This window comes from Lithobates pipiens, unplaced genomic scaffold (assembly GCF_037356315.1).
Source record: "Lithobates pipiens isolate NorthernLeopardFrog02 unplaced genomic scaffold, aLitPip1_a1.2 Scaffold_27, whole genome shotgun sequence".
Taxonomy (NCBI): Eukaryota; Metazoa; Chordata; class Amphibia; order Anura; family Ranidae; genus Lithobates; species Lithobates pipiens.
In genome coordinates this window covers 129991015-130007179 of record NW_027507788.1, presented here as the reverse complement: position 1 = coordinate 130007179, position 16165 = coordinate 129991015, and the positions used below count along the sequence as shown (strand labels likewise).

Genomic DNA, 16165 nt, shown 5'->3' with positions numbered 1-16165 from the left:
TCCCTGTGCAGGCAGTCCTATCTATGCCAAATGGGATGTAGTGGCTGTATGGATACAGCCGCTGCTCACAATTTGACATCCATGCGGGTGCATAGCCTTGAACACAGAGTGCGTGTTCAGGGCCATGCACCTGCATGCATGTCAGATTGGCAGCAGCAGCAGTGTCCATACAGCCACTAAATCCCATTTGACATAGATGGGACTGCCTGCACAGGGATGCACGAAAAACCTGTGCATCCCCATGAGGGTAAATGTGGCCTTCACATAGACGTACTCTGCATACACCATATGAATGAGGCCTTATTCTAAGTGAAGCACAAATGCAGTGAAGTCACTGCACTTGTAGCCCATGAATACTTCCTCCAGGTCCACATCTGAAGGTCCACACTTTGGTACAGACCTGAGCTGGAGGAATCCGTGGACTGTGGGTGCAAAGCTTTGCAGACATAAATGTAAAAAAATTATAAACGCACGTATTTTCTTTTTTGCGATAAGGGTGCATTTATTATTTTTTACAAAATGTGGAATTTTCATGTAAACAGTTCAATTATTCATTATCTTATTATACAGGATTTATATAGCGCCAACAGGTTACGCAGTGCTTTACAATATAAAGGGAGACAGTACAGTTACAATATAAGAAAATCCAAGACGGTTAAGAGGGCCCTGGGCATTTGACATGGAATGAGGGGTTTGATGTCAAATGGGGGACAGTTGGGGCTACGCTTTCCGGATATATTCTTAAGATAATAATGATATTTGAATTGGTAGACCAGCATCAGATGAGATTCTAGTTTGTTTGTCTTCTAAGCACGAAATTCCTTGGTGCAAGAAGTATAAAAATGTCTTTTGCAAGTGTTGAGCAACACAGTTCTGTGTGCTTATCTAGCCATTCCAACATTATTCTGTGTCCGCCTGCCAAATATCTCAAGATTACCTAGCTGGAGCAGTGTGGGCATTGGAGGGGTGGCTGCTGATGGAAGGCTGAATAATTTGAATGGCTCCACCCTAGCCCCCTCTGTGCTCACCTCTTTCTGTTGGGAGGGTGAGCAGTCTCCTTCCACTTGTTAGAGGCTTGGTCACATAGAGGAGGGGGCTCTCATACTTTGTCTACTCTTCATCCAAACACTTGATAGCAGAATTCCAGACTGCAAAAACGGAAGCCTAGCCAGCTAGAGACGTGCATGCGGTGAGTACAGTGTAGCAGTTGTCTACTTTTTATAGAAAATATAAAACTATTTACTGGGTGACCACGTGGTTCTGTTTTTACATTGTAAGCGCTAATGAGCAGAGCCCTCTGATTCCTCTTGTATCAAATTGTAATGTAACTGTAATGTCTGTCTTTATTTTGTTAAGCACTGCGCAAACTATTGGCGCTATATAAAACCTGTATAATAATAATAATAATATAAATTGAAAGACATAATGGACTGTTTGAACTTTCTTTGTTTCATTACTTTGGGCTTTGATACAAAGATGACTTCTCTGCTGCGCTACAGTGCAGTTCACACAATTGTATTTTAACGTTTGCGTCTGAACGCGCCACAACGCACTAAAAGGCAATGCTGTAGATAGAGCATGTTCACATCTGTGTACCGCGGAACATTTTTGCAAATAGTCCGGGGCTAGGTTTTGGTCCACTTTCATGTGTTTTAAGGCAAATAGTATTGTGCAAATTGTGTATCAAAAATTGCTTTAAAAAACACATGAACACAAAATACAAACGTAGCCTTAGTCCACTTTTTACCAAGTTGTAGTGAAGCGGATTAAATGTGATAAATGTGAACAGTTATAGCAGTAATTGTTTACCACTATAGCAGCACCTTGCAACATGTATTACATATTATATTCACTTTTATTTGTTATAAAGCCCAAGATCAGCTTGGAGTTAGTAAGGTTTGCATAAAAGCGCTATAAAGAAAATGCCCGGGTAGTAAGGCATTGCATATCTGAGTTAAAGTGATATATATAGTATATATGTATGTGTATGTATATATATATATATATATATATATATATATATATATATATATATATATGTATATGTATATATATATGTATATGTATATATATATATATATATATATATATATATATATATATACAAAGTACTTCAGGTTCAAGCATGCCTTAAGCTGGGTACAGGCTATAAGAAAATCGGGTGAACGATCTTGGTTTTCCTCAATGTTTCACAGCAAGTTGAAACTGAGGATGGTGCTAATTGTATGAAAATTCTCTCACAACAAGGGCTTTTTTTTTTGTTGTTGTTTATTGTTTTTGATCATGCACAGTCTTTTGTATCCAACTTTTATCATATGAAAACCATACACATCAAACGAAAACCATTAGTTCTGTATAAGTACAAGAAAATTTTTTGAGTTTGTTCCTTTGGAAATTTTAATTTGGAAAGTCTGAATCAGATGTCAAAAGTTTTGTACACACTATACGTAAATCATAAAATCCTTCCTCATACTGAATTTTTCTTCCGATTTCCTTAGTGTGCACCAACCTTCACTGTAGTGTGTATGATTTAATGAAGAGTGATAAGGAACCCCATAAAGTATCAGCAATTTTGTCAGTCGCAGAATTCTACCAGCATGCTGAATTGATTTGCATTATGATGTGATCTGTTCAGGAGAACACATTTTGGAAAGATATTTTTGATTAAAAAATAAGGCTATTCATACATGAACAGAATATTAGATATGCTTGTAGTCTCAGCTAGGCCAAACAATTGTATTAACCACTTTAGCCCCGGACCAATTTTCAGCCTAAGGACCAGAGGTCTTTTTACAATTTCGCACTGCACTGCTTTAACTGGTAATTGTGCAGTCATGCAATGTTGTACCCAAACAAAATTTGCGTCCTTTTCTTCCCACAAATAGAGCTTTCTTTTGATGGTATTTGATTGCCTCTGCGATTTTTATTTTTTGCGATATAAATGGAAAAAGACCGAAAATTTTGAGAAAAAAAATATATTTTCTACTTTTTGTTATAAGAAAAATCGGAAAAACTAAATTTTAGTCATACATTTAGGGCAAAATTTATTCAGCCACATGTCTTTAGTAAAAAAAAATGTCAATAAGCATATATTTATTGGTTTGCGCAAAAGTTATAGCGTCTACAAACTAGAGTACATTTTCTGGAATTTACACAGCTTTTAATTTACGACTGCCTATCTCATTTCTTGAGGTGCTAAAATGGCAGGTCAGTACAAACCCCCCCCAAATGACCCCATTTTGGAAAGTAGACACCCCAAGGAAATTGCTGAGGGGCATGTTGAGCCCATTGAATATTTTTTTTTGTCCCAAGTGATTGAATAATGACACAAACAAAAAAAAAAAAAGTTTACAAAAAGTTGTCACTAAATGATATATTGCTCACACATGCCATAGTTATATGTGGAATTGCACCCCAAAATATATTCTGCTGCTTCTCCTGAGTACGGGGATACCACATATGTGGGACTTTTTGGGAGTCTAGCCGCGTACGGCACCCCGAAAACTAATCACTGCCTTCAGGATTTCTAAGGGTGCAAATTTTTGATTTCACTCATCACTACCTATTACAGTTTCGAAGGCCATCAAATGCCAAAATAACACAAAACCCCCCCAAATGACCCCATTTTGGAACGTAGACACCCCAAGGAAATTGCTGAGGGGCATGTTGAGCCCATTGAATATTTTTTTTTGTCCCAAGTGATTGAATAATGACACAAACAAAAAAAAAAAAAGTTTACAAAAAGTTGTCACTAAATGATATATTGCTCACACATGCCATAGTTATATGTGGAATTGCACCCCAAAATATATTCTGCTGCTTCTCCTGAGTACGGGGATACCACATATGTGGGACTTTTTGGGAGTCTAGCCGCGTACGGCACCCCGAAAACCAATCACTGCCTTCAGGATTTCTAAGGGTGCAAATTTTTGATTTCACTCCTCACTACCTATCACAGTTTCGAAGGCCATAAAATGCCAAAATAGCACAAAACCCCCCCCAAATGACCCCATTTTGGAAAGTAGACACCCCAAGCTATTTACTGAGAGGCATGTTGAGTCCATAAAATATTTTATATTTTGCCACAAGTTGCAGGAATATTAAAAAAAAAATTTTTTTGCACAAAGTTGTCACTAAATGATATATTACTCACACATGCTATGGGCATAAGTGAAATTACACCCCAAAATAAATTCTGCTGCTTCTCCCGAGTACGGGGATACCACATGTGGGGGACTTTTTTGGAGCCTAGCCACGTACGGGACCCCAAAAACCAAGCACTGCCTTCCGGATTTAAATATAAAACGCTACTAAAAAAACCTGTTAGCGATCGCAGGGATCAGGCCTGACTCTGCGATCGCTGCAGTTATGTGTTTAGTGTTTTGTAAGTGACAGTGATCGATCGATACTGCACTTGGGTGGGCTGGGCGGAGGGGCAAAACGCAGGTGCTAGCAGGTATCTGGGCTGATCCTGCTAACAATGCGTTTTTTTGGAACCCTAAACTGCTGGGGACGCTAGTATAGATCTGATCAGATCAGATATTGATCTGTTCAGATTCTATACCACTACGGGAGGTTTATGCTTTGCGCGTGGGTGTTAAAGGTACTGGCACTAACCTAGCGCTGCCTGGGGCGACGCAGACCCTGACCCTAAAACCTAATTGATATCACCCGTAATATCATGGGTAATAAATGGTGGGTGCCCTGATGCTATAAAAAGCAAACTAACCAGAGTCATCCGTAACACTTATACGGTGATCACTGGTGAAAGGGTTAACTAGGGGCAATCAGGGGGTTCAAATTTTTATTAGGTAGTATATGGGGGTCCCTGGCGCTATATGAAAACCTGACGGGGAACCTAAATAACTAACTGGCTAACCAGCGTCACCAGTGACACTTATACGTGAAAGGGTTAACTAGGGGCAATCAGGGTGTTAAAACCATTATTGGTTAGTATATCGGGGTACTTAGCGCTATAAAAACCTGGCGGTGAACCTAAAAAAATAACTAGCTACCTAGTGACACTAGCAACACTAATGCAGCGATCAGAAAAATGATCGCTTAGTGACACTGGCAAAAGGGGGTGAAAGGGTTAACTAGGGGCAATCAGGGGGTTAAAACCATTATTGGGTAGTATATCGGGGTACCTAGCGCTATAAAAACCTGGCGGTGAACCTAAAAAAATAACTAGCTACCTAGCGACACTAATGCAGCGATCAGAAAAATGATCGCTTAGTGACACTGGCAAAAGGGGGTGAAAGGGTTAACTAGGGGCAATCAGGGGGTTAAAACCATTATTGGGTAGTATATCGGGGTACCTAGCGCTATAAAAACCTGGTGGTGAACCTAAAAAAATAACTAGCTACCTAGCGACACTAGCGACACTAATGCAGCGATCAGAAAAATGATCGCTTAGTGACACTGGCAAAAGGGGGTGAAAGGGTTAACTCTAGGGCAATCAGGGGGTTAAACCTTTATTGGGGGGTGGTAGGGGGCTACCCTGGACCTAACACTAACTGCCCTGACAGTTTTTACTGTCACAACTGACACTGAATGCAGTGATCAGTAAATAAATGATCACTGCAATCAGTGACACTGTGACGGGGGGGCGGGGGGATCGGGGGGTGATTGGGGGGGTTTGTGTGCCTACGTGTTAGTGTAGTGTTGGTGCACACTTACTTTCACTTCTCCTCGTAGTCCGGTCAAAAAGACCACCCCGAGGAGAATGACATCACTTCCTCCCTGCCTGTGTTTACTATACACAGTGGGAGGAAGCTTCTCATTCGCCAGGAGCGATCGAGAGGGGATGGCCAGAAACCAACGCCCATCCCCTCATCCCGGATTGCTCCTGCAGCGAAACAGACCGCCGCATCCAGCAGGAGGGGGTCCTATCGGACCCCCCACCCGCTGGAAGGCAAGCACGTACATGTACGTGCTTGTGCCTGTACATGCCATTGTGATGACGTACATTGGCATGCGGCGGTCCTTAAGTGGCTAAGCATAATATTTTATTCAAACTGGACAAACACAGCAACAGGATAACCCTTTTTATGAAGCAAGCCGAATGGTACTCAACCAGCAAGTTGGGAAGTCCCTGGGGACAATTTATTTCTGCAGGCTTTTATTGAATACTTAGACTAGTCACATTGGTTTCTGCTCCAAATGAGTTTAAAATCGAATACATGTACTAATACATGTACAAAGTTTACAATGGTCAAATTTCTTATAATCCACCATTGTTTTCTGTCATGTAAGAAATTCATACAAAATAATCCAAACGCAAAGAGAACCTGCAGGTGTTTATAGATTGTTTCAAGAATGGAGATCTCTTGATACAATCCTAAATCTTTCAGAATTGACACCTTTAGTAATGGTTTATGTATTTTATTTATCTCGTGAATATATGTTAGCAAAATCTTCCCAACACATAGGCAGGTCAGGATGGCAGAAACACTGGAGACTTTCTCCTCTTCACTCTAGATGGAGCCATATGAAACTTGTTTGGCATCTACAGTGATGGCTAAGGTCGGCCATACACCGAGCAAATTTCTTTCCTACAACCACGGGTTGCAAGAAAGAAATTTGCTTGATTCCCACATCAACCCAGACATTGTTGATGTGGGAATACCTCCTGCTAGGCCATTGTCTTCTCCCGGTGGGGGAGGGTGGGGGAAGCTGTCGCCACTGGAAGAAGTCAGTGATTATTGCTAGTGGCTATAGCAGCCACTAGCAATAATAACAAGAGAGCTTGGCAGGCTGGTTGTACCCAAGTTTATCAATTGATCAACTTGGTGTATTGATCTGATTGATTGATCAACTGCCCATTAACAATTTGACTCTCAGCCAGTTCAAAAGGCAGAAAATGGAGAAAGGACGGCCGCACTCCAAAATAATCCATTTATTAAATGGCGCTTAATCCATACATCAGTCAGAGACACAGGTCCAGGTGATAGCTGACGCATTTTGCACTGTTAATGGCGATGAATCATAGCTCAGCAGGAACCGGCCGAGATTCGAACCGTCTATAGCTGTCCTAAATCTACAAGATGTGAATGGTGCAGAATGAAATCAACTGCTCAAGGGGGTATGGAAAATATTGTGCAAGAGCTGCATAAGTTAGATATATGAGTCTATGTGAACATCAAATGAATACTTCTCCTATTTCTTCTGGTAATTGAGCAGGTATTTCAGCCTCAAAAGTTGTTGCTGGTCCCTTTGCTGACTTAAAGTGTTGACTTTAATTTTTAAAGGGGTGGGCAAAACTCCACATTAAAGTGGTTGTAAACCCTTGTTTTTTCAGTGTTTTTTAAAAATAAAAAACACAGAAATAAATTTCCTTTGGTGCTGTTTTGTTTCACGTGTGTTTTTTTAGTTCTCTTTGTACTCTCTTTCTCTTTGTACTCCAGCTGACAAGAAGGTCGACATGACTTCTACCTTGACTTTTACCATCATTGTTATTACTCAAGTACTACTTGTCAAGCATGTTGTTTAAGTTTCTTTGTAATCTGTTTTATGAAAATAAAATACTTTGAAAGTAAATTTTATATCACTTTCATCTCTGAAAACTTGGAGACATTTCTAAAGCCAGTTGCAGATGGATTGAAATTCAGCCAGTTCAGCAGGAACTGGCCGAATTCCAATCCATCTATAAGCAGGTTGGTTGTATTGAAATCGATTGATGGATCTAAAAACAAGAAAACAACCTGAAAACAAGAGAAAGGCCACTAATCATAGGTTATTACATATTAACATTACATTTATATCACTTTTATCCCTGAAAAAGTAGAGACATTTCTAAAGCTGGCCATAGACAGATCGAAATTCGGCCAGTTCAACAGGAACCGGACACATTTTGATTAATCTATAGGCAAGCTGGTTGCACTGAAGTTGATCCATCTATCGACTTCAGTACAACTAGCCTTGTCAGTTTTTTTTTTGCCCTATCACTGCTATTGTATTCTGCTGGTGGGGAAATCTCCCCGTGCTCCACCTCGACAGAACCCATTAGTGCTGTGGGAGGAATTCCCCCATCAACACTGACTATGTTGATGGGGGAATCAAAAAATTTTTGTTTCCTTCATCCCATAGTTGAAGGAAAGAAAATTGCATAATGTATGGCCTGCCTTAAACTGACACAATATCAATGATTTGATGACAATTGCAAATTTTCATGGAAACAGACAGATCTATTTTCAAATGATTTTTCAAGCTGGGAAGCTATTTGACTTTTTTTCTTTGTTTGTTTCCGAACATTTTATTAACATGCTAAACAAGAAGTATATATGCAAAAAAAAAAATGCAAAAATATTTGCAGAGATTCTTAGGATGGATGGAATCAACAAGGATTAAAATGCTTCAGTTGTTTGTATATGAATCATATGTGTGCAGTAACCTGGAATAACAGTTACTGGATTGGGCAACACGCACTTGTGTATGGGTGTACAGCCACATTGCAAGTAATTCCACTGTTGGGAAAGCAATTGAACAGATTATGAAACCTGTACTGGTCAGCATCCTTCATTCAATAAGACAATAAGACAAGATGTTTTCCCCTGGATAATCAGATGGGGCCTGAACATCCCTCCACCAATCCCCCATCCCCCCAGTTGATGGGAGATTAAAAGATCATCACAAACATATGGAACTTATGGAAACCTAGATCATTAAGAGTGCTCTATTTTTTAAGTTTTTTTTTTTTAATGTGAGGATGGAGCATGTTTTTACATAAATAATTTTAATTAAAATAATTTAGGGCCCATCCAAACTGATGCACTGCAGCAACACATGGTAAAATATACATGTATACAAACATTAACATGCATTCATTTTGAATGAAACTCAATCCATCTTATCAGAGAATCTCAATGCACCATAATTCTCAAATGTTAAGCATTGTGGTGTGGTGCATTGAAAGAAAAGGTTCATATGTGTTTTTTAGTGCGTTAAGGGGCACTGCCAGTTTCAAAGGAACAGGCTGCTTTAAATCATCACTTCTTAATACACGATAACATGTTGCATTAACGGATAAAGCTAAGTTAAAATGATAGCCTCCTTATTTCAATTCCCATCTTATTTTTTTTTTTTTTATACAAAATCTTTAAAAAATAAAGTGTCCCATGGGGCACTGTTGATCAGCCAAATATCTTTTTGCATGGCCAAACTGGAGGCTTATGTGTGCAGCAGGGTTGCCAACTGGCAGTAAATTGACTGAGGCCGCGTACACACGCGGGGACTGTTCGCCCAACTTTGTCCGCTGAACAGTGTTTCGGCGGACAGTCCGCCCGTGTGTGGGCTTTCAGCGAACAGTCCGCTGAACAAGGTTTTTCGGAAATTCCGTAAAACTGTCCGCTGAAACTCTGTTTCAGCGAACAGTCCCCTCGTGTGTAGGCTTGTTCGTCAAACTAAGTTCCGCGCATGCTCAGAAAGGATTTACACGCCGAAAGTTATAATGCAGTGTATAGGACGTTGTATTTTCCGTCCCGTCGTACGTGCCATTCGCGTCATCGCGCACGGTTTCAGCAAACTGTTCGTTCGTCGTGTGTGGGCAAGTCCGTCCATGCTAATTTTGAGCGGACTGTTTGCTGAAACTGTTTGACGGACAAAGTTGGGCGAACAGTCCCCGCGTGTGTACGCGGCCTGACAGTTTGTAAAAATCTGTGATTTTTTTACAACTGCCAGTAAATATCAGGGGCTGATAATTTCATGCTGTGTTGACTTTTTAAGTTTAAATCAAGCAAATTACTTTGTTATAGGTATTGTCAGTGTTTCCATATCATGTTTATACTGTTCAAATATTCACTTTGTTAGTTTTCAATAGGAGTTCTGTAATTTCTCAGGTTGCCAGTAAAAAATGTGCTCCGCCAGTAAATTTTCCATGTTTTGTCAGTAAAAAATGCTGCGGGAGGTTGGCAACCCTGGTGTGCAGCCTTTTACAAACAGTGACACACAAGACAACGAAGTACAAAAACATTTAATTACTCCAACTTTGGATTGCTCTAGTTAAACATTAAGATCAGTTTGAGCTTTTTTAACTGTAGAAGAGTATTGTCCCCTATTTTCCATTAATGTCAATAGAAAGTTTGGAATTTAAAAGGAATGTAGCTGCGTTGAGCATAATAAATGTTCTGTATTTTATAGACAATGCTAAATAGGACTAAAACTAATATTTTATTTAAATGTAAAGTATTGCATATACAAATTGGCATGCTGCTTCTGAAACAGTAGGAGTCTATAGGCTCTTTTTGAAGTTTACAGTTTTCTCTCTGCTTCTCTCAAAGTAAAGCCTGGCGTATACCAAACTCAATAGCTAAAGTAACGTTGTCAAAGCAGCTGTATAATATAGTTCTGTTTCCCAACCACCCTTCTCCACAGCAGACATACATAGTGTTCTGCCCTATACACACACATGCGCACACACACACAAACACACACATGCATATACACTACAGTTGTATATAATATATGCATTCCTCATACTCTCATCTTTCTAACAGCCATACATGCTCCATAATCCCTGACTTGAGTGTCATGGTTGGTGGTACCAGGTTTAATGATTACCGCAAAGCCTTACAGTGACCACACGTAGTGGTAATCATTAAAACCTTCCTCACTCTGATTTGTCATCAAAGAGGCCACCTGCCACATTGTGCACACTGCCTGGTTCCCCTGCGCTCTGTGAAGGGAAAGTTCAGCACACAAAGAAATATGGGTTCCACTTGTTGGCGGTGGGCACGGCATCGGGTCATTTGTTTGACGGGAAGCCATCCTTGATGAGGGAGTTTATGTCTGGGGTTTCTGAGTCAATGGTAGACTTTTTTCCATCTCTTTGGAGACCTTGTGAATAGAATTTGTCTTCCCCTAAAGTAATTGTCAAATTAACATGTTTAATTCAGATGAAATTCAAAAAATGTTCTCCGATGTTTGACCAAAATGAAATACAGTGGTGTGCATTAATGCATGTGTGCTTGGCGGACGAAGGCAATTGATCGCAAATAAAGAAAACTCAAAAGCATCTTAAATTGACCTAAGGCCTCATGCACACGAGACGCAGGTGAAAACTCTGCTCAAAAAAAGCTGAAACGCGCATTTAGAAACGCGCGTTTTGCCGCGCTTGCATGCCGCGTTTAGCTGTGTTTAGGCGCGTTTGCGTTTATAAGCGTTTATAAAGATAACATCATGTAGACCCTCCCCAAGCATGTTTTTTTTTAACTATTTCTGCTATTTTGATCAGAGTGAGCAGCAGCAGCATAGAGAGCAGTTGTACACTTGCATTTGCCTCCCTTTCTGTGGTATATATTTTGAAATGGATCCCATATTGAATATATGTCAGGAAATGCTCCTGATGTTGCTCTTGATGAGACAGCAAAATTGTCGCAAATTTCGTGAGAGGTCCAGAGTCAGAGCTTGTTGATATTGGACCCATCTGTTGATGGGACAGCGAATGTCCGTTGGATATTTCACAAACATGTATGTGCAGCTGCGTACCTACCCCGACAAGTCGGGTTACAAAATGTCCTTCTCTGATGCAGAAAAGTGCATGACATTTTGCGACCCGATTTTGGGGCCCCCGATCTGGGGGTCACTTGGTGATAGGAACCTCAAATTTGAATATGTTGTAGTGCTAGTTCCACAGTGTCTGCATACCGAATTTGGGGTTCCTGGCAATAAGTGGCCCCAAGATATGGGCCCGCAAATTCAGGTCGCAAAATGTCATTCTCAGATCATATTTCTGAGTTTTCAGGTCCAAAAAATTGGGTTCCTTTTAAAAACGCTTATAAACGCAAACGCGGCTAAACGCGGGTGCCTCGTTTTGCTGCGTTTAGCCACGTTTTGCATCTGAAACGTGGAAATTTTTGCGTCTGAACCCATTTTTTTGCTTCTGGAAAAACGAGGTTAAACGCAACTGCATAAAAACGGCAAAAAACGAGACTGTGTGCATGGACACATAGGATAACATTGAATGAGTTCAGGGGCAGTTGAAAAAAGTGTCCAACTGCATCTGAACACGCGTTTAACAGCGTCCCGTGTGCATGAAGCTTAATACTTTTTTTCCCCCCCGGAAACAACTGAAAGCATACTACATCAGTCTTTATCCTTCTACACTGAACGTTATTCCGGGTTCAAATATTTTTTATTAGTAAACAGACCACAGTGCTTTGTGCTGTCATTTATTATGAATGGCTCCTTAATGCCTCACAAGAGATCTGAGTTAAGTGCACCACAATGCACACATTTGTTCACATTTGTGCATTGTGGTGTGCTGGAAAAATGTGCAGGTGAGTATTTCAGCCCATTAGGATGCGTTGGCAGCCCATTCCAAATTAATAGGTTGCCTTACCGCAATGCATGTTAATGAACTGCACATAGTTAGGAGCAAAAATTGTATTAAGACTTAAGTTATTTTCAACCCTACAGGATTAGAATATCATATACTAACGTGACATACCAAGGCGGTGGAAAAAGTTATCAGCAGATGCCAATGAGCGCTATTATCAAAAACATCATGCAACAGGTCAAGTCCTTCTGGTTAGGTCACATACAAGGTAACTTCTCATGCCCTTAGCCAGTTTAAAGCCTGAAGCAACTTGTTTGTACAGCACCTAAAAAGGGTTTTGTACAGAAGACATTAAGTTGTTGGTAACCTAGGCATTATAAATAGTCTAGGCATATTGTAAGACACTTTGAATTTTTAGTTTTGGTATGTTTACCATATACAACAGTACACTCGGCAGATATCGCTATTGTAGATGTTTTAATACAAAAGCTAGAGCAATGTTCAGTGGTGATTTCCATTAATTAAAGATATTGATAATCATAGAGACTTAAAATTCGTTTTTTTATTTTAGACCCAACAAGGCAAACTAAAGTCCAAAATATGCCAAAAATATTCATATTATGCTGATTATGGAGATATTACTTGTCCATTAAAGATACTCAAGTAAATGCTGATGGCTTATGCATATGGCTACAGCGTATTGCCCCGAATGTACCACTCTCACATTTGGGGAAATATGCCGCATGCACACGTGCAGGTTTTGTATGGGTGCGTCCGTGTACAGCCATTCACTTGTGGCACCTGCAGCTCTTCGGGCATGGGAAAGAGCCAGGGATTTTACACTAGAGGGCTCTGAAAACTCAAAATGTCTGTGTGCATGAGACCCTAGTAATTCATACAGTGCTGCTTAATAAAAAGAAATACAAAAACATTTCAATAGCAAAGGACAGCTTGGCATCTCATTGGTTAGCCGTCTTGTTTTTCAGCTCTTTTTTTTTCATCTAGTACACTGTCTGCATGCTGTGTGTATTGATTGTAGATTGATTGTCTTCTTCTAAATTGGTCCTATTGTATGTGTGCTTGTGTGTTTAGTAGGGGGTGGGAACATTCGATTGTCAGCTCTTTAAGCAAAGAGTTGTATAGCAAAACAAACACAGCAATAACAAAATATAACAGGAGACAACCCAGCCTGTTTGAGCTTAATAGAAGACAAGGCATCCTCTAATGCAGGGTTTCTCAACCAGGGTTCCTCCAGAGGTTGCTAGGGGTTCCTTGAGCAATGAGCAATTTTTGCCACTCAGATAAGTTCCCACTGACACCATTGATATTTTTAGCTATCTGTAAGGGGGGAATTCTTCCCAATGATCACAAGTGTAAGGAGCATTATTCTCATTGACCATCACACTAAGCCCTTGTACACACGGTCGGAGAATCTGTCGGAATGAGTCTTATCGGACCGTGTCGTCAGATAATCCGACTGTGTGTGATATGCATCGGACTGAGTTCCGTCCGACCCAATTTTCCAACATGTTGGAAATATTTCCCGACCAACTGGGCTGGACGGACCTAATCCGATCATGTGTAGAGCATTTTCATCGGACCAAGTGGCACGCATGCTCAGATCAAATTCCTACATCAAAGCTATTGGCTACTAGCCTGAATGTAGTCCCATCGTAACGAAATTACGTCATCACGTTCTGAAAGATCGGATTTTTCGCCAACTTGGCCCGACCGTGTGTATGCAACAGTTTCGGACACAATCCGTCGGACTAAATCCGACGGGCAAAATCCGACGGATTTGGTTGGCAAAATCTCCGACCGTGTGTACGTGGGCTAATATATAATGAGTTGCAGATATAGTATTTTTTTTAGGAGTTCCCGAGACCATATTTCATGGGTTTCTTTGTGTTGAAAAGGTCGAGAAAGGCTCCAATGTCTATGGACTCTTGAAGGGAATATTTCAATCAAAACTTAAAATGAAGCCTTGATCTGCATATAATAGTATTCATGGTACATCAATGTTGTATTCAGTCATGATTTCTATGCACCAACCCATCCAAGTCCCTGTTAGCTGACGATGTGATGATCCATGCTTCATTTTTGTTATATAGACAGAAAGTGGAAACATTCATTATTATTAATAAGTTGGGCACAGCCACCAGTCTGATGCAAACTCACCATGAACGTTTGAATGTAATCAATGATACAGCAAGTTACTTATGCTTCAAGAAGAACAATCTGAGTACACCCTAAAGAGCTGCATGAATACCAGGGGATAACAGACAGCACAGAATAAAGTAGATCTCAAGGCAAAACCCTTTTTTTAGTTTTGGATAGAGTGGTAATAGGTTAGAATGACTCCCCGTTAAGTTTTTAGTACTGTCTGGATCCACCCCTCTATTTGAACTTATGGCCACTGTCATCTAGAAAGAGAAAATAATGGGAAATTCTAAATTTGAGCGTTGTCCCCAAAAGGTAAGGTGTAATCTTCTGGAGTAACCTAATCTGGGGACAGCTGTCTAAGAGGAGAACCCCCCTCACTTTGGGAGATTTCCTCTAACATCCTATCACATCTTTGATTCAGCAAGTGAACAGAAATGTCTTTATTGGTGCACAGACACCAATAATAAACTAGCAATGATTTTAACCTTTCCATACTCTACCCAAAACTAAAAGGAAAGTTTGGACTATACATACTCCTTATTGTACACCTACAGTGCCATTTACCATTAATAGCATAAGTCATTGGTGAACACGATCTGACACATGAATAGTCAAAGTTTTTAGTTCACACTTGTATCACCATATGATGTATTTTCATGCAATAGTCAGTCCTGGTGCTAGCCTTTTCTAGAAGCATTTAGCTTCAAGAATGGATATCTACATGAATCTACAAAGATACAGAAATTGTCCAAGGCCGAGTTCACACTATTGCAAACTGGATGCGGAATCACATATCTCCGATGCGGCTCCGGTGCGAATTTGCACATCTTTTGGTCCATTTCAGGTCCGAATTTAGAACAAAATTCAGGCTGAAATCGGACCTGAAACGGTGAACCAGGACACACAGGACCCCGTGCTGGAAGCTGCATCGGCATTAGGTGTGAACCAAGCCTTAGGGTACCTTGGTAGATTCCTTGTTGTTGTAATATGCCCAAAACATGCTCTGCCATTTCAGTATACAAGAGGGCTTAAATCTGCAACTAAAAAGAATGCTTAGAGAGATGCTTGCACAAGCACTGTGCTCTATATACAGCATTATGGGTTGGTAGGCCATGGGACAGGATGCATGACTTATGACTCATGACCAGATGGCCTGTTGACTCTTGTTTGACTCACGATTGACTTGTATAAGCATATATTTTATACCAATACATCATTTACTAACCACTCCCCCCTCCCCTCTTTCTATTGGTATGTTGAACCATATATAAGCTGTAACACACCTAATAAAGGCAGACATTTTACGAATGCATAACTTGCTTCTCGTTTCATGGTGTCTCCAGATATCTGAGGGCACTGTTGGTGTACCTAATAGACGGGTGGTCCTCCAGAATACCTACTATTTATTTTCACGTGTTAGATGAAGATATAAATAATATTTTTCTCAAAAGATACAGTAACTAAAGTCAAGAACAAAAATGCAATACATTACAGCATACAGTCCTTAGTGATGGCTGCATAGGTTTTCCAGGCTAAGAACATTTTCAGCAAATACAGAAAATGTCCATAGATCATGCCAAAAATGTAATGTCATTGTCACTTTCCGTGAGATGCACCAAAGAAAGTCTTCCTTTCTAGCTATCCTCTATGAATCATCCATTGCCTTGCCACATTGTAATGTAGGTGAACAGGAATGGATGTGTTTGTAGTCCAAATCAGGAGAGCATC

The 16165-nt window shown here is 40.3% G+C and overlaps 1 protein-coding gene across 2 annotated transcripts in view; it reads left to right on the top strand.

The window, feature by feature from the left end:
• The first annotated feature begins 1033 nt into the window (after window positions 1–1033).
• LOC143934119 (G-protein coupled receptor family C group 5 member C-like) overlaps window positions 1034–16165 on the top strand; it is a 63853-nt gene continuing 48721 nt past the window's right edge. Inside the window, exons 1-2 of one of the 2 annotated variants that reach the window (XM_077457439.1) lie at window positions 1034–1189; window positions 12415–12542. Coding sequence is in view for 1 of the 2 variants with exons in the window: in XM_077457438.1 (XP_077313564.1) it covers window positions 1185–1189 (5 nt within the window). In the remaining variant the exon portion in view is untranslated. The remainder of the gene's footprint in view (window positions 1190–12414; window positions 12543–16165) is intronic. The other variant, XM_077457438.1, reaches the window with a different exon arrangement.